The sequence below is a fragment of the Dermacentor variabilis genome, chromosome 5, assembly GCF_050947875.1.
Source record: "Dermacentor variabilis isolate Ectoservices chromosome 5, ASM5094787v1, whole genome shotgun sequence".
Taxonomy (NCBI): domain Eukaryota; kingdom Metazoa; phylum Arthropoda; class Arachnida; order Ixodida; family Ixodidae; genus Dermacentor; species Dermacentor variabilis.
In genome coordinates, this window is record NC_134572.1 from 84,125,960 (window position 1) to 84,148,995 (window position 23,036).

At 44.4% G+C, this 23,036-nt stretch overlaps 2 protein-coding genes across 4 annotated transcripts in view; one reads left to right on the top strand and one right to left on the bottom strand.

Moving 5' to 3' along the window:
* Positions 1–23,036, bottom strand: part of LOC142582905 (beta-mannosidase-like) — a 301,465-nt gene that overhangs the window by 254,519 nt on the left and 23,910 nt on the right. For 2 of the 3 annotated variants that reach the window (XM_075693025.1, XM_075693021.1), the window contains exon 1: positions 15,307–15,399. The exons of the other annotated variant lie outside the window; for it this stretch is intronic. The gene's annotated coding sequence lies outside the window, so the exon portion shown is untranslated. Of the gene's footprint in view, positions 1–15,306; positions 15,400–23,036 lie in introns of those variants that run through there. 3 annotated transcript variants of the gene reach the window in all.
* The window catches only part of LOC142582906 (uncharacterized), a 197,758-nt gene that overhangs the window by 153,008 nt on the left and 21,714 nt on the right, over positions 1–23,036 (top strand). The window contains exon 2 of the mRNA XM_075693028.1: positions 20,231–20,325. Coding sequence (XP_075549143.1) covers positions 20,239–20,325 — 87 coding nt within the window. The 5' untranslated portion in view covers positions 20,231–20,238. The remainder of the gene's footprint in view (positions 1–20,230; positions 20,326–23,036) is intronic.

A 23,036-nucleotide genomic window follows, 5' to 3' on the forward strand; every position in this document is an offset into this window, starting at 1 on the left:
CCCGCGCTCCCAACGCGATCGTTCAGCTTAATTCCGAGGGTGGGGCTCGCTTTGCTTCTGCAGCGACGACGAAGCTTCACTTCTGCGAGCGTCGTGTGTATCATGGAAAAACAACAAACACAACAAAGCAATGGAGGTGACGTTCGCGTTGCGTCATAGTTTCGACGTCCCTTTAATCAAGCCCGTGGTTGAACTTCGCCGGGCTGTGCCTTTTAGAAAGGACGGCTTTCTGCAGAAGTTTTACTGAGAAATCTTGGTGCTAAGCTAACGAGAGAAAGAAAGAAACGACACGAACTCGTTGGTCCCGTGTTTTCCGGTTATGCAAAAGGGAGGCAGCACGTAGTAAATCTACTTGGCTTTATGCTGCCCCTCGGCCTGTAAATAACCACTTCGCCTCCCTACCTTCCTCCCCGCACTTACCATTTTCGCAGTGGTCAGGGGCAGCTGCGATGTGCGTGTTCGCTTATCTGCGTGTGCAGAATTTTGAGCAGTTCCGCCACGCAAGGAGGTAAATGTTCGCGAACGGGGTGGTTTACACGGTGTTGTTCGCCGGCACTCATTACTCAGAAGTAGACTCAAAACCAGGGAGTTAGGGAGTTGCGGGAGGTTACACAGAATTGCCCGCGTGCCATAAGCTTTATCATCTCTTCTCATTTATGCTATGGCTTATTAACTCAAGCGACGGTTCTACAAGTGCTTGCCTCCAACTACCAGGAAGCATTAATCACGACAATCAAGTCTCAGCGGTGCAGTATAGTTATATATACGTGTTTGCTTGTTCCTAGCTTCTACGGCAGCCGTGGTACCCCAACAAACGTTCGACAAATGACGCGTTGTATAATGAGATTACCTTTTCCTGTCTACCCCAGGCCTCCACAGCCCTGTAACGTGGTGATGTAACGGAAAGCTTCCCTGCAATTCTGGTACGTTGGCCATGTGCGTAAGTGTTGCGAACAAGAAAAAAATAAATGAAATGGCCACGGCTGCCAAGGCGGGTGTTACTTGCGCAGACGGAACGCAGTGTTCTCTGTTCTTCTTTTTTTTTTTTTTTTTTGACGTGGACTGGGAATTAGTTCGTCAAGGGTGACTTTCGTAGAGGCCACCTAACCGTGGACACGCACCCTAAAGACGCCCTCGAAGCGAGGGGACGCGCCGAGAGGGTTCAGAACAAAGTGAAGGTGGCGAGAGGCGAGGTGCGGCGACGTTAAGCACGCATTAAACTCTCAACCACACCGCCACACGTCAGAAAAAAAGCGCAGTGAAGAGGCGTCCATGTGGGACCAGCGTAATAGATTAAATGCACCACGTGGGCCTTATATAGTGACGTTCGTTGCAACAATCAGGACCCGCGGTGGGAAATAGCACGAACTCGGATAGCCGTGAAAGTGGCGTCGTTCTTTCGACGACCTCGTCTCCTTCCTTCTTTTTACAACCGCGAAGAAAGGAAGATAGTTCTGCGGACGGCGTTGAGTGCGGGCGCGGTTCGTGGTGCTTTATCTCCGGCCACCAGCTGTATACGGAGGAGTGCGCGCCTACATACGCGAGCGCGAGGCAGTCACGAGTTAACGGAGACGTTAAGCGAGCCTTTCGAAGCGTGGTGCCTCGAGTAAAAAAATAAATAAAAGAAAGGAGCAAGCGAGACGAAGCGAGCAAGAGCTCGCGTGCTGGTGGCGACGGCGGTAATCGGCTGGAACGGACGCGGAGTGCTCCGAGACACTGGGCGAAAGCGGGAGACAAACTCATTCGCCGGCGCACATCGACCACAGATGTCTTTTTCCTTGCCCCCTCTGCGTATAGGTGCTACAAGCGTTTGCGTGGTACGGCACTGAGCTCGTGCCCTTTTATAGCGCGTATAAGCATTCTTTGGCGAGTGCCCTGGCAAAACTGTCCGTCCTGTGGTGCTTCATATCTGCGAACTAAATGCGTAATTGATGAAGCTAGCGCATGTAATCGTTATAGCAGTGTAATAGTAGATGAGTGGCAGCGTCAGAAAAAAAATGGTTACGTCGTCCTCGTCAAGTCAAAGTCGTAACAAAAAGGAAAATAAAGAAGTTAGTACATGTAATCATTATGATAGTGTAACAGTAGGTGACTGGTAGCGTTAAAGGAGAACTGGTTACGTCGCGGTCACCGCGCCAAGGTCGTAGCAAGAAAGGAAATAAAGAATTTAACACATGTAATAGTTATAATAGTGTCATAGTAGATGGTTGGTAGCGTTGAAATTTAAAAAAAAAGAAGCTGATGACGCGGTCGCGTCAAAGTGGTAACAAAAGAAGTTCAATAAAAGAAAACGCTGTGGTGTGGCAAACAAAAAATAAAAAATAAAGTAAGAACCGGTTGTGACAGCGTTTCTGCTCGGTTGACACCACATATCTGCAAAGTTATTGCATAATTGATCAGGTAAACACATGTAGCCGTTATAATAGTGCAATAGTGGATGATTATTAGCGATGGCTGGACATGCATAAGCTAACTAAATGAGTTAGCAATATCGGAGTAGCAGCCGAGATAAAGAATGCCTAGAGCACACCTACGATGCTTAAGTATTTAAGCGCCAGAAATAGATCAGAAGTCGCAGTAGGGATATTTTGCCCCCGCATGCATCTGACCAGGAGAAATTCAGGAATGTTGCGACAACAGTAGCTTGAAAAGACAAAAACAAATACAGACAAAAGTCGTAATACAGCAGCCACATCACAAAGCATAATCCTTTTCTCGGCATTGCTCGTAATTCTACGGGCATTTTACCTCTTTTCCCGTAAAGGCACGCTCAAACGAGCAAAAACAAGCATGGGAAATGTTCGACCTACAGGTAATTAAATGGCATTTGTGAACTAGGCGAAGTTCGCCGTTCCTTTTGTTGTGGGTAGCCTTTAAAGCCTTCCATCTTGTCCCATGGGTAACTTTGCCATGATACGGGAGAAGAATAAAGAAAGCAACAACCTACGCAAACGCATTAGGAATTACCCTTAACTTGAAGTCTTGGTTAGCGAGGCAACCTGGATTTGGGTGACGCATAAGAAGATTGCGATCAAAGCAATCACTCCCTTCAAAGCAGCCAATAAGACAAGCGAGCTAATCCGGAAAGATGGGGATGGTGGCCTGCCGCTGTCCTGTTGCAGCCGACGCGGTTGTTCGGGACAGAACCGACCCTCGAGTGCTCTTCCCGCAGGGAGACACCGCGGATGTAATGAGCCGCCCAAAAATGAGCTTTTCTGCTTTTGCAGTGCCAGTCCTCGAGCAACCTGAGGGTACAGCGGCAGTGCATAGGCATTGAGTAATGACCCAATAGTGAGGACCTGCAAAGGGAAGTCCTAGGGCACTGTTACCTTACTTACGTTTTCAGCTTGCCTCTGTTTTTGTCAGCGTGTACTGAGAATTCTGCAGACAAAGTGCTCGTTTAGCTGGCTACCAACCCTTGTATCTACAGATGTCTTTCCTTTTTCACTCATGGGGCCATATTTCACTCGTCAGCATTGGTACGTTTCCCTTTGTATTTTTCCAAGTCAGTGAGCGTGGACGTATTAACTTCTATCTGGGAGACAGAAAGACAACAAAGCAAAGGGCAGTGGAGATAAGCATGACGTTATCCGGTTTCTTACTCAAGAGTTATGCAGTGTGAAGCGTAGACGAGGGCTGGAAAGATAAGATAAAGGAAAATTCGACGCAATATGAGCGTGCCCAACCAATAGAGCGCAACGATGGCCGAGTTGCCAGCCTAATCTCAGAGGCTATGCTGAACAGCCGCGCTTTCTCGGTCACGTGTCACTGCCGGTGAGCTGTAATGGCGGCATTTTTTTTCTTGCAATTACAGTATTAAAAACATCTATTAATGAGAATTACATTATTGGAATTGTCAAACCAGTGTTCTTTCTGGTTTCCCAACCAAACATATAGCACAATCCCGAAGATAGTGCGGTCTATAACAATTCGGGAAGAACTCATCTGGGATGGCTATCCAAGTATGCAAAAATCATTTTTGACGTTTTCAGACCAGTCTTCTTCCCATCTATCTAATCGCTTTCGCGAAGCACCGAGAACGCTCTAGAGTTGCAATTTCAGCGCACAAGTCTTATCAAGAGTCCCTGTAAAGTTAAACTGTGACTTTAGACTTCATATGCCGAGCAAGAAAAAATAAAGGACAATCCATGATCTCAAGAGAAGAGTTTTTGTATACTTGGATAGTGAATGTAGATGAGTGCTGCCCCATATTTTTTCTTTTGTTCTTGTTTTTGTTATTCAAGGGGTGGCCGGGGAGGGTGGGGGGTGAGGGCTATTCATGCACTTGTATTTCAGACCTAACATTTCGCACGGACGCTGCCCGACGTCTATACTGTCTGAAACTAGGCTTCTTACGCTGTGCGAAATTTGGTTGCAGTTAGCTTTTGATGAAGAACTTACTGGCGCGCGACGAACTGTGTCGCACAGTTGGAGGCTTTCAGGTAAGCAATTCCACTACAAGAAACACAAAGGGCATGCTGCTGTACGCCGACTAAACACTGTACTCCGACCAAATGCGCTCATGGTTCTAATACCATTTTTTTTAATATTTGCCAAAGATTGGTAGTCACCTCATCATCTCAATGAGGCTGAGATTAATCGTCTGGGTTCCTCAAACTCGAGAATGTAGCACACGGTCCAGAGGCGTCTGCACTCCCGGTAGGAGCACAATTTCCGTGATTTCTTTGTCGTGCTGACCTTATGTCGAACGCCATGCCACAAATAGCGCTTTTGTTCAGTCACTGTTGTTTGTGCTATAGTTCCCGGCGTAAGTGGGTCAAGAGACTCTTTCGCCAGCGTCGTGCTCCCCGGTGGTGTCGTCCTCGACTAAATTGCCTTACATGGAACGCATGACGCCATGGAGCGCTTCCCATGTCTACATACATGCGGCACCAGCGACAAAGCAGAACAATAGAGAAACCTCCAGCGGCACCTTGCTCATTTCCGCTGCTGACAAAGTTGTAACACAATCAGCCATGCGCGAAAAGAAAAAAAAAGCTCGAATCGAACGTGTCTTGCTTGCGGAACACAATCTGCGCACCATCTATTTCGCCGCTAATTCGTGTCATTGGTACGTAGCAGCGCTTGTCCGCAATGACTTTAGTCTGTGTTACTTTAGCAGCGCTTTACCATTGCTGCTTTGCAGTGCCACGGCGTGTTTTGATCGGTTTTATTAAAGACCTGGCATTTGAAAGTTCGACATTCTAGGCATCTGCCGTGGTTGCTCAGTGGCTATGGTGTTAGGCTGCTGAGCGCGAGGTCGCGGGATCGAATCCCGGCCACGGCGGCCGCATTTCGATGGGGGCGAAAACACCCATGTACTTAGATTTAGGTGCACGTTAAAGAACCCAAGGTGGTCGAAATTTCCGGAGTGATCCACTACGGCGTGCCTCATAATCAGAAAGTGGTTTTGGCACGTAAAACCCCATAATTTAATTTTTAGATTCAAGGCAAGCAAATAAGATTGAATCGGGGGTTCGCTCGGTGAACAAAAACGCTACCAATGCAATATGCGTTGCCGGATATCAGCTGATTATCTATGAGGGAGCAAACTGCATTGCATGGGACGAGGAATATCACAACAATAGCACACCGTTTCTTATTGAACAAAAACGTAGATCAGTCTTGAGTGACAAGCACAGTTTCCACGACGACGCAAACATACACCGGAAACTGGCTTCCAGCACACTGAAAACCGCTTCAAACCCTGATATCCTTATGAATTGTTCTCCTTCCAATATTCCTTGGTTTCTTTAAGTCCTTCACTAATTCACCCCAATAGTATGTCTCTTAATTACTATCCCTTAACTAATGAACATCTCTAGTTCTTTTCAGTTATGTTGCTATATATTTGAGGATACGTGATAACTTTTCCTAATGCGATGCATGCCTCGGTTCAAGGGCAGACGTAAACTGCGAACTGAATTCCAAAAACATTGAGGAACTGCTGTTCCCCTCTCTACTCCGGCCTTCCATATGGTGAGAGCGCGAGTAGAATTCCCTGCGCATGAATATTTGTGAACTTTTAAAACCGGCAGACACCTTGGCGCAACAAACATATTATTATACATATGACAGCCAGTAGTCACAATGTCCCATATTCAACATGTCCCATATGACGACGTCTACAGTAGCAGAATTTTCCACTATACGTGCAGTTGTCAATTACATTCTCCAAGCACAACTGCGAATGCGGGTTATGTTTTATTATTCCAAGTCAGCCTTACGATGCAGGACACATGAGCAATCGGTGTCCGAGACTAGAGAAATTATCCGTCAAGCTGTGCGTAACAGACATTGCGTCACATTGCCGTGGCTGCCGGGCCACCCTGGCGTCGTCGATAACATTTTGACGGTCATACTGCCCGGTCAGCCCATAAACAATTCCAGAAAGTTCCTATGCCTTCGTCAAGAATGTACGATTCGAGAGGTATTCGTTTCCTTTTGCTCACACAAAAAAAAAGCAAACTTGCTGGAAGAACCCGGGTGTCTCGAATCGTGTTCCTGCACAGACTTGTCCCCTCATTGAAGTTGCAAATAACGTCACACAATTCCCGGGATGATACAATTTTATCGCGCCGCTTCCGGCAAGGGCTGACCTTTACGAAAAGCCACTTCTTTCCTCATTGACACAGCCGACACACTCATGTGTGTCTCGAGTTGCCATGAAGGGATAACCGAACATGCGTTGTGTTTTTTGTACTCGTTACGACATCTTCGGCCCTATGGTAAACCAGCTGCATTGTAGGCTATTTTCAGAGCCTAACATTCCTGGACGATAGCATCATGCATCGGAGGCTCGCCAACTAAGGCGAGCATTGCTAAATTTCTGAGGTCTACTGGCCTCAGTGGAAAAGTGTAGGTGTGACGGACAGCTACTCGTACGCGCACTGCTTTCCCCCTCCCCTCATTGCTTTTGTTTATCTTTCTCTTTTTTGTTTCTTATACAGCGAAGCTGTATTTGGCTAGGTTCTAATGAAAAATGTGTCCGTGGGCAAGAGCCGTGCACAATGAAAAAAAATATGTATATATAGTTGTCCAACTGTTTCCGCGTGATGCTACCAGTCGCGGTGGTCGCTCTGAATGTTATCACCTTATCGACCATGTTATGACGCACAACCTTCATGGCCATATATAAAACGTGGGATGGCGGAGCTCCTTCACTCCCGTTGGAGGATTGAAAAGGATAATAAAACGCAATAGTGTACATACCAATCGTCGACTATAACGTCGACCTGGCGTGCCCCGACGAAAAGTGAATTGTATCCTTCCTGTTGGAACGGTTTGGAATTGAGTGCTGCGTGGACGTCAATATGCCGACCACGCGTCACCGGTCACGTATAGGTTTAACTTTTGGCAAGAACGTGTCTAGCATAGCAGTACAACCGATCGCGGTGTATCACAAGGACCACAAAGCTATGGTCACTGCAGTAACTACTGAGACAAAATAATGACGATAACAACCACGAAGTTACGTGTACGTGTCTTTATTCAATGAATATAGCAATAACCATATAAATCAATATAATTGTCAATATAGTCATCCCAATACAGCTTCGCTGGCTATCCTTCTTAACAGAGTGGAAGGGCCCTAAACCTTTTCTCTCAACCTCCTTTCTCCGGTGTAGGGTAGCAAACCGGACGAGCGTCTGGTGGAACACTGCTTTATCTTTTTTCCCTCCTCCTCCCCCTATGATAGGCAATATTATGGCCAATCATGAACTGATTCTACTCATAATTGAGACATAGTGGCTATGGTGATGTAATGAACATCGCAAAATCAAGACTAATTCTGACAGCCCACATTATGGCCAATCATGAACTGATCCTGCTCATTTGTGACTCAGTGGCTATGGCGTTTTGATCGCCATCACAAAGGCGCATGTTCCCGGCTACGGCGGCCGCACCCCCATGGAACCGGAGAACATCAGCATTCGTGTCATTTCCGAGCATTTCCGAGCTCCGATAAAACGCCGTCCCTCAAGCCCACCTGGCGGTTTTGGGACGTAAAACTCCACCAATTCAGCAAAACGCTTTGCATGCTAGAAGCTTTGACAGTTTGGCTTAAAACTTGCGGAATCTTCTTTCTCTAGATCTCTTGATGCAAAAAAAGTAAAAGATACACGATTTTTCCGAGGCCTCCTCAACTCGTCGCTAGGTACTATGGTGTTCACCAAGATTATATTCCACTGAAACTCTCAGAATTTACTGTTTAGAAAAAGTGATGAAGCGCCCATCGTGGGTCATAATTAAGTCTTTTCTTTGTGTGTATGTTCATTTCAGTCTTATGAATGCCTATAAAGCATGTGGAAGCTTAGTTCCCCATGCTGTGGTACGTTTGTTGCGATTACTCTAATGTATAGTTCTCACAGCACCGCTTCCTCTGGACGGCGTAAACACACTGTGTGTGCGACCGATCCGCGGGGCTGGCTGAGAAGCAGGTTCAACCTGGGGATGACCTCGGCTTCTCTGCGTCGACACTCTTTTCACGCTCTAGTTCATCGCAGTGGGGGTCGCCAGGCTGTTGCATCGCGGCTAGAGCTCGTGGCGGGGCGTAGTCAAAGCCGATGTGAGGCTCCGCTGGCACGTACTACCATAGGATCACTAATATCAAACACTTATCATAAGAGATCTTTCTGGATCTACGAGTGCGACGTTTTCTGCAAGTACAGCTTCCGGCAACACAATCCAAATGACAATAGTAAGACAAAAGCACCAAGTTCGTTCTGCTATTGTATGCGCATATTAGCGTGTGTGTTCGAGGCAGGGAAAAAGCCCATGCTAAAACATGTCTTGCAGGCCTGCTGTGAGCGCTGCAAAGTTAGACAGGAGATCTTTCTGTAGAAGTCTGTAGAGAGCCCTACCGGCCGCGTTCCTTCCCCGCAGCCTTTTGCCGATTAATCTCTCGGACACCTTGAGCAGGCTTACAGGATTGTAAATAAATAAATAAATAAATAAATAAATAAATAAATAAATAAATAAATAAATAAATAAATCAGATGAATGCCTCTACCTTCGGGAGAGGCGTGTGTTTTTTCTTTATTTCCATAAAGTCTCGTGAGTCTGAGTTTCTATTAGACGAAGGTGCGAAAGGGGGCTGCAGTGGGATCCTGTCAGGCTCATGACAGGTTTTGAGCGCGCCGAGAGGGCAGCAGCTATCGCGCCATATTGCAAAGCGGCATCGTGTCCCAACTATCACTAGGCATCATGAACCCAACATCTTGACATCACCGGCTATTGTATAGATAGAGTTATGGGCTACCATGCTGTGCTAGAAAGGACTTATTTTATTCGTTACATTTCACCATTTGGCGCTCTCTGAAATATCTAAGCAAAGTATTATGATGTTAACCTAAAGTTTCCAAAACCACCCCAAGATATGACACGTACAGATACATTGAATGTCGATGTCAAATCATGGCTGTTGTAAAACCTTCAGGTATGTTGCAAGACAATCACTGCGGTGTCTATACTCCCGCAAAATAAGATATCTACAGTACGAGAAATTCCACCTTCTTGTCATATGCAGGAATGGTTCCGGAAATTGGCCGTATGTCCCATGCTCTGGTGCAGAGCGTAGTTTGACTAATATTTAGTTGCATATGTTGCATAGCAGCAAAAATGAAGAGATTGGGCAAAAAGTAGAGGGAACATTGCTGGCTTCTTAATTTCTGCTGAAGTCTTCTTTGAAGTGTCGAGAGTACACGCATCTCTGCTTCGGAACAGGAACAAAATATTTGATCTTCTCCGTGCCTCCTGGTTTTCTTCAGTTCCTCTCTTTTTTTTTTCTGTCTCTCTCTCTTTTCAGCGCTGAACTTTGTAAACGCTAGCAGCGAGGCTAACCAATATTACATTACAAGGACCACTGCTGTGTTTCTCGAGCAAGAATGCTCTGTGAATTGAGAAACCGGATATTTCATAAAACCATTCAAAAGCAACGGTTAGCAAAAGCACTCGTAGGATAAGGCCGCCGTTACTACGTGGAATTGAGAGAACTGCCATAAAACCGTGCACCTTAAGTAAAAAAGCGAGTAAGAATTCTCGACCACAGGGGCACTTCTCTTGATTGGTCTTTACGCTGGTCTCAAGTTATCCAATCGTGAAACTCGGGCACGGAAGTGGCCGTGCGAAACACTAATTGCTTCATTACTTTTTGTGCCTAGAATTACTGCTGCGCTTGTGGGAGTTAATCACTTTATTATTGTAAGAATTCAATTCACCTGAGTCATTCTTCAGTCATTAAACACTTTGCGGAGGGGCCGGCGATATATTTATAGCCGACATTACCTATATCGTAATGAATGAATAAATAACCCACACGAACCGACTTCACCAGAGCATTGCTGCTTGGCAGTGCGAGCCATTGAAGACCTCCTATAAAATTACAGCCATCAGCTACAAACTTCATGACTTTTCGAAAGACATCAAAATCAGCATGGCGCATCTCAAGTATGGCTGCGTCTACACAACAATAAAGGTTTATGATATAAAAGAATATCATAAGGTACCTTTTCACTTCATTCTGCGATCCATAGTACGGTTGCAACTTGAATACCTGTTATCCTTCTTTTTATTGACTTGTATTTTTGCCGATGGTTCTGATAATAACACATGCACTTCCTCAGAGATCCTCGCAAGCACACGTGGTTAAATACTCAAACGTCACTAACGGACGCCTTTGGTCTTAGTGTCTACTACGTGTCGACAGATAGCCTGCCTCTTCGCTTGCACAAGGGATATGATGAACCCGGAGACTACTGCGTGGAACACTGTGCGGCTGCTGCCCCCTGTATTTCTATAGCGTAATGTAAATGAGGACATGAGAAGCCAGGAATTCTTCCCTAACAGTGGTGCGAATAAAACAAAGAAGCCGCAGATCTCTCCAAAGAAGCTGCGAGGCAGGTACGGCAGCGATGTAGTAGCACAGCGAAGTTCCGCAATTTGCCTTGAACTCAACGATATGTGCTTCGAAAGCACGCTTGGACACTTTGTCATAACTTCTAACTGCCGCAAATCGACGGATCACACACAATTCTTTTAGTATTTTCTTTGCTATATCTGCAGCCGACAGGAGGCAACTGGCGACCATCGGCGTCTTTTCGCCGTGTAGCGCACGAATGAGCAGCGTGCCTTCCCCGGTTTCCCCTTTCGACGAAAACGCCCATGACGACGTACGTACTTGCGATAGCTAAGAATAAAGAGTGCGCGAAGCGTTAATAAGACGAGGAAGAAGCGTTGCAGGAAGGAGCATCGGTACTCTCCAACAGCGCACAGCTGAAACCCGAAGCTCAATCTCCAAAGCCTGCAGGCCGCAGTGCCTTCCTCGAAGCCCCGTACGGCGACTGGGGACCACCCAAGGATGCACACTGATGCTTCCTACGCGCACATATGCGCTTGCAACTTTGCGCCGCCGTTCCGAGTTCAGGGGATCCGAAGACCGAACGCAAATAAATGTGTATGCGTCCGACTCGTGAGGCTCTCGGATTACTTTCTCCTCCTCCGTGAAAGAGCGAAAGCACAAATTTTCTCGCATCTCTGTCAACTCTCTCGGGAGGCGGAAATAAGAAAACAGAGCAAATGATGTGGAAAAAGAAAATATAGACTAGGCAAACGCTATACGCCGTGTTTGTCTGGGAGACTAGTATATTGCCCCATATTCCTATAGATGCGAGCGTATATGGCCTGCAAGCTCTCTGCTCATGACTCCCCGTTCGGGCATCCGGGAGCAAACAATATTTTTGTAGCCACTGACACCGCCCTGGGGCCAGGATGGAGATTGACGCTGAAAAGCGGAGTGCAGGAGAAGCTAAACATAAACAACAACGCGAAGCGCGATGTATACGAACTGTTGAATGGAGACTGGAAGCGAAAGCGAAAAAGAATTATCACCCTTCTATATTTAATCCCATAAATTATAGTAAGAAAGGGAACGATGCCGCGGATTATTTGAGCAGAAATTATGTTTTTACTTTCATTTTCCTCCATTCATTAGACTAAACCCAGTGCGGCTCAACAATGAATATGGAAAGGTCAATCCTTCAAATTTCATATTGAAATTGTTAAGCTCAAGATCTACAGATGAAAACTGAAAGCGTAGGCGACTAAGTGCGCATTAATCCGATGATGCGGCTCTTTATTAATTTTTGAACTGACATAAAGTAGCTGTTGGCGGGCGAATACAGCACCAACAACTTGTCCGATGAACAGGATAGCTTGTACACATATATTTGCACATGTTTCCAAAAGTAGCTGGCAGGATAGTTACTCTAGTTAAAATCATTGCCTTTCATCGTTTATTTCCTCTCACTTTCACTCTTTAGGGGCTGAATGTGCACATAACGACCATTACGACATTACAGTAAAAATAACACAACAACGTCACTGATAAACCCTTAAACCAATGGTGTGAATGCACTTTGAGAAATATATTCGGCATAATATGCAAGGTGAAACTATACCCATTGTTTCAGCAATTTTTAAAAATCATCTGTGGCTGATAGCGCAATTATAATCCTTGAGCTGGATTACCCTAGCAGGTGGACATTATCTGGACGAGAAATCTAAATGCATAATTGAATAATTGAAATAATCCACTAATTGTGTGTCCGACTAATTATTTTACAGCACTCATTGCAATTTATAAATTGTAGCTCGGGAGTTCGCAAGGCAGATACACTTGGAACGAATTCTCAGGATGACCCCAGCTTCGAGATACTAATTTTCGAACTTTGCGAAGAAGTACATTGGCAGTCAAGTTACTTTCGCGCTTCAACGCGTAAAGCGGCGTTAAGTTAAAAAGAAGGCAAGTGGAACGACAATGCCTTCTTACAGCAAATTTGATAGTGCATATGTGGAAGATGATGTCATCCACAGAATTCTTTTTCAAGTGGATATGCCTTGCAGTCTCAAAAGCTGACATTTGTAAATTGCAATATGTGAGGTAAGGTAATTAGTTAAATACTTAATTAGATATTTTTGTTAATTATTAGAATAAGCACTTCAACTTTTTGTGCAAGTAATGTCGGCTTCTTCGAGAAGACCAGCTCAAGGAATAGAACTGCGCTATCCGAAAAATTACTAAAATTTCTCGCAGAAACCCCTGGCATATGAACTTATATGAACAAAACGCTTGTTTACCTACATGTACATTGTTAAAAAGGAATCGTGTGGCATATGGAAACCTAGGGCGTCATTTGTTTCATCAACGTAAAGAAATGCATCTATTACGACAATTTTTTGACGTTTATTACGCACTGGGAGACTTCCGGCTTTATTTAAAGAGCATTCGGACTGTGTGATGCTGCTGTAGTCAACGTTGGTTTAGATAAACAAAATAACCATCACCATAGCCCGATGGGTCAGAATGACATTGAGATGTATTCAGTGTTTTTTATGGACAGTCCGCTTGCATACGACTTCATTTGAAAGGCAAAATATTGGAGGGAAGGTTTCAATGGTGACCTGCGGGTGAATGTCATTGAACGCAGCGTGGGCTGGAGGAGAGTCCGCACATTCTAACGCTTGGATCTGCTACAACCTCTTCCAACCATTATTGACGTCATTACCGCTACAGGACGCAGGCATCTTCTAGACGTTCCCAGTTACTTCTGCCCTGTATTCAACGAGTGTACCCTACGCCTGCGATCTTCTAATTTCATTACACCGGTAAATCTGTTAGCCCCTCGGGCTGTTGTTTCCTCCTTCAGCACCCATCTTCCTACTCCGATAGATGACCAGTTATCTGTTTTACGCGTTACATCGCTTGCCCAGCTCAATTTCCTTGTACAACTGTCAGCTATACCATTTGCCTTTCCTTCTTATCTACAATTCTGTCTCTGGGCAGCTTGCACTATAGCTACGATCTAGTTTGGCAAAGAATTAATGAATGGATTTTACGAGCATCTCCTTAAAAGTGGGCTCGTGGATGGTGCCCGCCAAACTTGTTACTTTTTACGCTTCTGTAGCGTTTCTTTTCAGCCCTTAATATACCTGGTTCTTGTTAACAAGCCATCCAATATTAGTTTGTTTTATTGGCGTGTAATGTAATGCATATTCATTGTGTCTATAACTGCCTTTGTGCCACCATCTCTCCCGCTGTTTTTTACACTTCTCAACCATATTCATCTATAGAAATTAAAGACTTGGCTAAGGTAACTACACTGTAAAAATTTTTAAATCCTTAAGGGTGCTTACTTGTCGCACGGGTAACACCCCTACCGTTAGGGCCTTACAAAAATTTTTAGAGGACGACAATGGAGCCCTAAGCAGACGTGCGATGATAAAAGACTCAGTTGAAAACTATGTAATCATTCTGACAGTCTAAGGCGCACAGAAATATCCGACAGGAAAATTTCAGACGGATAGACACAAAACTCTCTTGTCAGATATTTCTGCGTGCCCAAGGCTGTCGAAAGGATTACATAGTTTTCAACTACGATTTTTGTCATCGCACATCCAGTTAGGGTTCCGTTATTGCCCTCTATAAACTTTTGTAAGGCCCTTACGGTAGGGGTGTTGCCCGTGCGATAATTAAACACCCTTATGTATGTAAACATTTTTACACTGCACGTTCTCATTTACCTCCGGATTGATAGTGGGATGTTAACGATTATGATGATGATGATTTCTAATGGAATCCCCCTTCAAGCAATGCGTCGACACATAGACACCTAGCCTGCCTGAGATAAACTACGCGAAGCGTCAACTCTGCTTCCAAACAAGCAGCTTTGTGTATGCGCACTTTTTCTTTTTCAATCGCGCAGTTTATCATATGGTATATCACCTAAATAAACGCGTCCAGTCCTCCTACGCGACGAAACGACTTCACTTTCGTGTGATACTTATAGTCTATGATTGACTATTCGTATAGTCTGGGCTGGTCGACCCCGTATTCTAGCGCCTCTAAGCACCTTCTCTCTTGTTGAAGTTGAAGTTTATTCAAAATAGGAAAAGTACACAGGAAATACTGTACAGGACATCTGATATATCAGATGATATATATATATATATACACCCTTGCTCAAGGCTGGTTGGGATCCATGCTAGTTATTATTCGCAATCATAACGACAATACGACAAAGTATAAATAAATAATCTATAGATAAATATTCATTCATAAACAGATGACAGGGTACGTGTAATAGATACGAGAAACCTGCAGAAAGGAATTTGTATGTAGTAACTATACACTGCAAGTGAAAGAAAAATATATGTACGCCAGCGAGATGAAAACCCTATGCAAATAATAGCAGTGAGTAATAATGGGATTTCACTCATATTGAAAAAAAATTTGCTTGTTTTACTTACTATGGTAAGCTGTTCCATAGAAGTGCTCCAGTGCTGTTTCACCTTCTCCTTCCATATACATTATGCATTTTTGGCAAGAGAAACTTTCCCTTGTGTGCGCTGCGGTTATTGCTTCTGGAATGTAAAAAAAATTGATAAACTCGAAGGGCAGTTAGTGGTTATGCTATTATGAGTACTCAATGTAGCTTTAAAGTTCAGTAATAAATTAAAAGGCAGTATACCTAAACTTTGAAACAGCGGAATCGATTTAGCATTGTAATCCGAAAAAGTCGTAAATCGCATGGCTCTTTTCTGAAGTACAATAGGTTCTACATATGAAGCGTACGTGTTACCCCAAGATGCAATATTGTAGGATAGATGGCTATGGAATATGCTAAATTGCTCTCAGAGTGGCAGTGTCGAAGTAATAACGGCATTTGTACAGGATAAAACAAGCGTTGTTCAACTTTTTACACAGCAATGCAATGGGAGGCTTCCAATGATGATGCTTTTCTAGTGTGACACCCAAGTATTGAATTAAACTCACCCGCTCAAGTATATTACGGTTTAGAGAAAGCGAATGACATTCTCTTAGAGGTGCTTTCCACGAAGAAGTATAGAGAATATATTTAGTTTTCTTGGTATTCAGAGTTAGCTTATTTGACGCGAACCACTGGTTAAGATTTCGAAGTTCATTATTAGCCACTTAAAATGTTTTGTCCAAGGAGTCAAGCGCACAAAGCAAAACACTGTCGTCTGCATAAATCAAAGCAGAGAAGTTTTCTAAGGCATCAGGAAGATCGTTTACAAATAACGAGAAAAGAAATTGGCCCCAGTACTGAGCCTCGTGGGACCCCTGTAACAATGTCAGAAACGTCGATTTGGTATCTTCAATGGCAACTAGTTGTTTTCCCTTATTGAAACAGCTGCGGAAAAATTGAAGAGCTAGAGCTCGCCAACAATAGCATTCCAACTTATTTAGTAGTATGTCATGGTCTACAGTGTCAAATTCGTTTCGCACATCTAGAAATATGCCTAGGACACTTATGGTGTTGTTGTTGTTGTTGTTGTTGTTGGACACAAAAACAGCAGATGGCGAGAATCTGCTGCAGATGCGGGCGCAGAAGTCACAGGGCACTTCCCAGGGTATTAACTCTGTGATGATGTAGATGTAATCTCCACTTTTCTTTCAATGTAGCATACCAGCTATGAGAAGAGCCGTGGGTTATACGGCGTTGTTGAAGAATAGCGGAGGTTACCACCAGCGTTCTTCGATAGGGAAATAAATATGTGTTGACGGAGTGAACTAGTCCTTGGCCTCATATTAAGAAAGTGAGACTTGTATTCTATTCTAGGCAGTTCGGCAAGCGACACTAACGTGATATTCCAAGGTCCCCTAGTATGAGGGGTTTCCCCGTAATATTTGTACTTGAAGATTTATCGCAGTATACATTAACACAACTGTTTCCCTCACTAAATGCTACTTCTCAGACGCTTAAATTCCATCATTAGTGCTCCAATAGCTTGCTCCTACAGCATTATTTCTCCATCGTCACAATACGTTTCAGAAGCCTGAGGCCAGGGCCAAGACATTTGAAGACGGGCCATAGACTGCAGCTCCATAGAAAATTCCGCATAAATTTGCATTACTGAACTGCTGAAAAGAACGGCCTTATCGCTTCCGTTATGCCCGTAAGAGTCAGATCGCAGTTTCACTAGGCACAGTGTGAAAGCATGTGTATGGTTTTTCCTGAATTTAGCCTGAAGAACCTGTTGTAATCTCATACATGAATTCAGGTCATTATTTTAGAGGTAAGAATGCAAAAAAAAAAAATCTGATCAATTCTACGTTCTCTCTTAGCCGCCGCATAAGAGGCTGCCTAATTTGCGAGCATGCTAATATACTCGAAATTACAATTTGCTTCGGACATTTCCCGTGAGTAAAATACGCCGGGCCGTGAGTCCTTCAGCTCCTCACGACGATGTGGAGCAATCAAATGAGGGGAGGCTGTGAGCATTTGTTAAGAGCACGTGCATGGGAGCGCCGCACCAGCTATGGAGCTGCGCTCATTACGACGTGACGCCTCTCCTGCGGACTTGTTAAGTTCTCTAGATGTTCAATTTTGTTGCGATTAATTCCAGAAACTTTCTTGCAGTCCTTACCTTTTTGTAAATTTCTTGTGGACATTTACTTCCCCTTCTTCCAGCTGCTTCTCCGCTTGTGTCTGCCGTTTCGTATATCTCCAGTGCCGTCCCGAGAACACTTCGAATCTTTTGATCTTCTAATTCTCGTGTTCCGCCTCTCTCCCAGATATGGAGATTAATCGTCTGTGTATTAGATTTCTTTCTTCCTTTCTTTCTTCCTTTCTTTCTTTCTTTCTTTCTTTCTTTTAGCCTGTATCGCTCTTTTCCCCAATACTGTCCGAGCAAGAAGTTTACGTTCCCGCCGCTTTATTCTTTCCTCATAGAGCACGTACACCATTAAGTGCATACGGCCAAAGCTAAATTTAAAAACTTCGTATATATATCGCGAGCACACAACTCAGGGCAAGGACAATAAATAGAATAACGTCAGGACAACGTGATGAGTCAGAACGTGTCCTGACGCCTGTTTGTTTCGTGCCCTTGACTTCAGGGATGCTACTCGCAATGGAACGTTACCAATGAGCTCAATGTGTCGTCTTAATAAATTGGCAGAAAATATCAGGCTCACTATCCGCCGTGTCATACTGAATACGTCGGTTCTCGTAAGAACACGAAAGCTAAGCGGCTCTGGGTCATTTCTTTGGGAGGATGACTTAGCGGAAGACCTAGGGTACTCGGTAACGCTGAGTAGCAGTGTTAACAATTACTGAAATTTTTAGCATCATAAGAGAAACCAGCAGCTATAGCGCTCGCCCAATCGTGCTACTATAGCGATGAGAAATTACTTCAATGTTGCTGCGTTTATATTTGAGCAACTTCGCCCAGGTGCCGCGGCGATCTATCGTCAAATTTCGCTTAGCGCTAAGTGAGGTTCCATTGATTCATTCTCCGACATGTGCAGCGGGCAAAGGTGAGACTAGGATTTTAATAAGGAACTCACCACAAGGTCTCGCGTGGAGTAACTGTTACATTGGATGTTTTCGTCGTCGGTTTGACGCGATAGCATTAAGGAGCCCGTGTTGCCGAACATGCGGTGTTGGCGTCCGCCATTTGCGCGCACCGACAGGGGGGGGGTATCTTTGGGGGGCACGGAGCGGCACGCCCGGTTCTTTGCAACACCACCAGATGGCGCTCGTCTCCGCCGCATCGCGGCCCACACAAGAGGGCACGTTTGGACCCTAAAGCACGTCTTCGTGCATACCGTTCGCGGCCAGCGTTTCTCGGTAAACACTGCGGTTACGTACGCTTCAGTTGCCGGGAAGCATGAGAAGCAGTCAGGGATATTTTAATGTTATCGCGTTCCACTCTTAAAGGCGAAGCTTAAGCATCCTCCAAACTTTTAAAGCAATACCTTGCTACGAGAAATTCTCCAAATATAGGTGACCAATTCCACCGTGTTTTTGCGGGGCTGACATGCTCAAAAACCATTAGGGCTGCACTCAGAAGAAGTCGCCAAGTCACCCTTCAGTCGACAGAGAGCAACGATTGGCCTAAAAGGAGCTGGCGTAATAGCGCTCCATTAGCTCTCTCACGCGTTACGTAAGCACATTGATTGGATTGTTCTCGTGGCAGATGGTCCGTGCCAATCTGGCGAGTTGTAAAAAAACAAAACCGAAATGGAGACGGTAGGGACCCAACAAGTAACCGAATCTTCCAATCCTTTAGCACATCGTCGCATTTGTGACCACCTCGTTAAGTTACATAAACTCCTACGTGCATCTACTACCATAACTACGGTTATGTCGTTCTCTGCCCGTTCTCTGCGCTTAATTAAACATCTCGTTCCCTAAACATCGCACCTTTTGCATCGTGGTTGAATTCCTCTAAGTTTCTTTCTGTTTATTTTTTTCCCTTACACCGCGGAGGTATTGAATAACTTGTGTATGGTGCATTAAGCAAATTTCCAATTGAAAAATTTGCTGTGGAGGGGTCGCACCATGTCTTTTCTTTCTTACTTCCACTTAACTATATTTTGTATATTGTACAGTATGTATAAATGCTTTTATAGTTTGTACAATGTATCCCCCATTCAATGTCTTGCGATCTAAAGACAGCGGTATGCGTAAATCAATAAATAATAAATAAATAATTCTCCAACCCACAATCACTCTGTGTTTACTCTCGTGCCTCTGTGATAACTAGCGCTGCTCTATTGCACTATTTGGGACATCTCACGTAGAACTGTGATGGACTAATGGTTTCAGAATGACTCCATGCACATCAGCGTGCAAGTACATGATCCAAGTGTAAGCTGCAAGCAAGGAAATAATGGTACCAATTTAACCAAATAATATCCTCTTGTAAACTTTTCAGGGCTTGTCCATTGAAAGAATATATACATTTCTACATATATCTTTTAGTTAAATCGCGAGTAACTTCTGCGTTAACGTTTTATTGCGTGAAATCAGAGATCTCCCGCATTCCTTAAGGATACCGCGCAAAAGAAAGTTGCCAGGTCGAATTATTTTATATATATATCACCTGGTATTCACATTGGCCAAATATTTGCATAACTAGCGGCCTTACATATATCTGCTTACACAATTCAAAGGAACTATCTCTATCCTTTTATAACCTTTGCCTAGCCATCTTGCTTAAAATGCCTCTGTTCGTTGATAAAAGTGACATAATCTTTTTTATTCTTTGTTTAATACTTAGCTTAACACATTCTCATATGGGTATTTCCCCGTAAGCGCTGAGTGCGTCACAATAAACATAAATTAGGGAAATATGGATAGAACTCGGCAATGATGAATGTTGGTGAATCTTTCTTTTTCTTTTTTTCTTTTTCTATTTGCAGCTACAACAATGCACCACTCGGAGATGAAGGCCATAGCTCTGTGTTCGTTGGTCCTGCTGCTCACGCTAGTATCAGCAAAAGGTGCATCATATCAGGTGAGAACATTTACGTTTCTTTTTTCAACTCGCGCACACATTTTCTTCGATGAACATATTGGAGTGAAAAAAGACGGCTTTTTTTTTCAATTAAACGTCTTGCAATAAGACAGCAACATGCCCGCGTGCGATAACATCTTTGACAAGTGTGGCAAGTTTATCCGTCATTGCATAACATATATGGTGTACCATGTGCTAGTAACCCTCCCCTGACACCCCCCCCCAAAGAATAATATATTACTCTCAATTATCAATACGAAAAAATAAGTAATCAATACAATGTGAAACAGAAATAAATTTAACTGCTCCTTTTAGTGTCGCTGTTTTTAGTGAAATTACTGCCATGATGTGCTACGTGTTTGTAATCGTGGAAAAAGGATGGAAAATGAAAGAAAAGGCAGCACGTCTTCATTGGCGTCTGAACATACGATTCCCGCATACTAGGCTTCCTGCTATTTTGTTGGAGTCATTAGAAATTTTAGTATAACAACCTCCCGCGGGCCGGCGATGAGCAAGACGCACTCTCAGTTTTTATGTTTCAACGACAAACATTAGAGCGCAAACGCGTTTACGTGAACAGTGAAGAAATTATGTTATAGCTGCAAGTTATGCAATGAGCGCAGAAAAAGAAATCGACCTTTTTATCGAAGGGTGCACTCCTCTTTCTCTGCAAAGAAGTGCCTGTCAGCTGCAGTATCCTGCGCTAATGAAGATCGGATAGCAAATGTATCACAGCCTCCCCCCTCCCCTTTCTTTTTTATCGCTAGAGTGCTTCAGGTATCTTCACAAAAACAGGACAGAAACATTTCCAGCCTAGCATCGCATAACTTTCTAATTAGCACTTCACGAGGCCTAATAATTCCATCATTTAAAAACTACCAAAAACGGGCAGCTAACGAAAATTATTATTAAACTGGGCATTTCCGTAGACGTAGGGATTGTTCAGCTCTAACGTAAAACTGGCTATGTTAAAACAGTATGGGAAGAGAAAACTCCTAATTGAATACAACAGAATAACGAGTAGGCTCCAAAGTGAAATTATCCAGGCTCGCGCAGACGAGATTGGAAGACTTAAGCCCATCCGTGACAAAGAAGAAGGAAGGTATCAAGGGCTCGACGCACTGGGTAGAAAACAAACACCCCTTTCGACAAGTTATATGCTGAGCAATGATAAACCTTTAATAGTGAACTAAATGTAAATTCTCTTGGAATACGATAGCCTCGCGAATTTCGGTATTAAGGAAGATAAGAAAACGAGATAACGTGGGGCCCGATTCCCACACTTTTGTTGTTCGTAAGTGCAGTTTGCTATTGGCCGACTATACCTTCTCTAATAATTTGTCCGTCACGGAAGACGGAGTTCTCCGAGGCGGTGGCCCTGTGCTTTGCTGCTCGCTTTTTACGTCAGTTTTTACTAGTTGTTTAAATTGTGCCTGGACTTCATTGCTCAAGAAGTTAGTGAGAAGCGTAGCGACCTACGAGCCCGTTGAAACGAGGCACGAAGCCTTCTTTGCTTTTTTCCCTCGGAGTGTCTACAACCGCTACGGCGGTCGGCAGCCTAGAACGGTGGCACGAGCCCTGTGACCGCCAGCCTGTTTTGAGGCACATGAGTGCAACTCAGGAAAGCGTCCGAGATTCTGCCAACACGCACCGTGCGAATGACACCATCAAGCCACCATATGGCGAGTCCTGGAACATTCAGGCATTGCCGACCCGCCTCCGGGGACCATGGTGGCACCCAGCGAAGGTGAGAGCAAGAGACTTCGTTTTGAAGAAACACACAATCGGTAGAACGACAGCACTTGAAACGATGACTTCAGCGATTATAAAGCCATTGGGTGTGACGAAGCACCTTTCATGACCCACAAAAAGAAAAGAAGTGAAGGAATCCCGGTGGTTTTCTCGTCATCTTAAGGAGGACATAATCTTTGGAAAGTGAATACGAACCATGGTGTCTTAGAAATTGCCTCGGAGGAAAAGGAAAAAATTCACACTTTCCGAGTAAACAGCGAGGGCAGTTTTTCAGTGAGTGCTCCCTCAGTGACACCACCGAGAAACCTGTTTTTACTGCATGAAGTAGCAGGACTAAGAGTTGAGCGCTACATTCGGCTTAGTACACTCGAAATGTCGAGAACATTCGTCACGTTCCACTTCTGTACACTGAAGGACAACTGCTCGAGTTCTTGAAAGATTTTGGGGCAATATCAGTCCGCTGCCAAGCAAGATACTACCGTCTGGAGGATGGCACAGTTGAATCTCGCTCTTTGAACAGTGTAATCCTTCAGAGATTACAAACCAATGCCACAGAGAATCTACTTGGGCTTCACCAGCCATCCGGTGGAAGAAAATCTTGGACCTGCCTTGACGGCTTATAACTGTCAAAGGTTTGGACACCTGGCAAAAAACTGTCACGGACCATGTCGATGTAAAACCTTCTCTGAGGACCATGAGCACGCTGAATTAAACTCTGTGCGACAGCCTAAATGTGCAAATTGTGCGAGTAACCATACACCTTCTTCCTCAGGATGTCCCCAAATTAATTCATGAGAAGCAACCATAGGCGTATCTACCGCTTGGGGAAGGGGGGGGGGGGGCTGCCCCTCCCCACTGTCAGATGTGGGCCATTTGCCTCCGCCCCCTTCCTACAGCGATGACTATCAGCTGCACACCGGAAAATCCAACAAAACAGCAACAGCAGCCAAGTTGTGTTT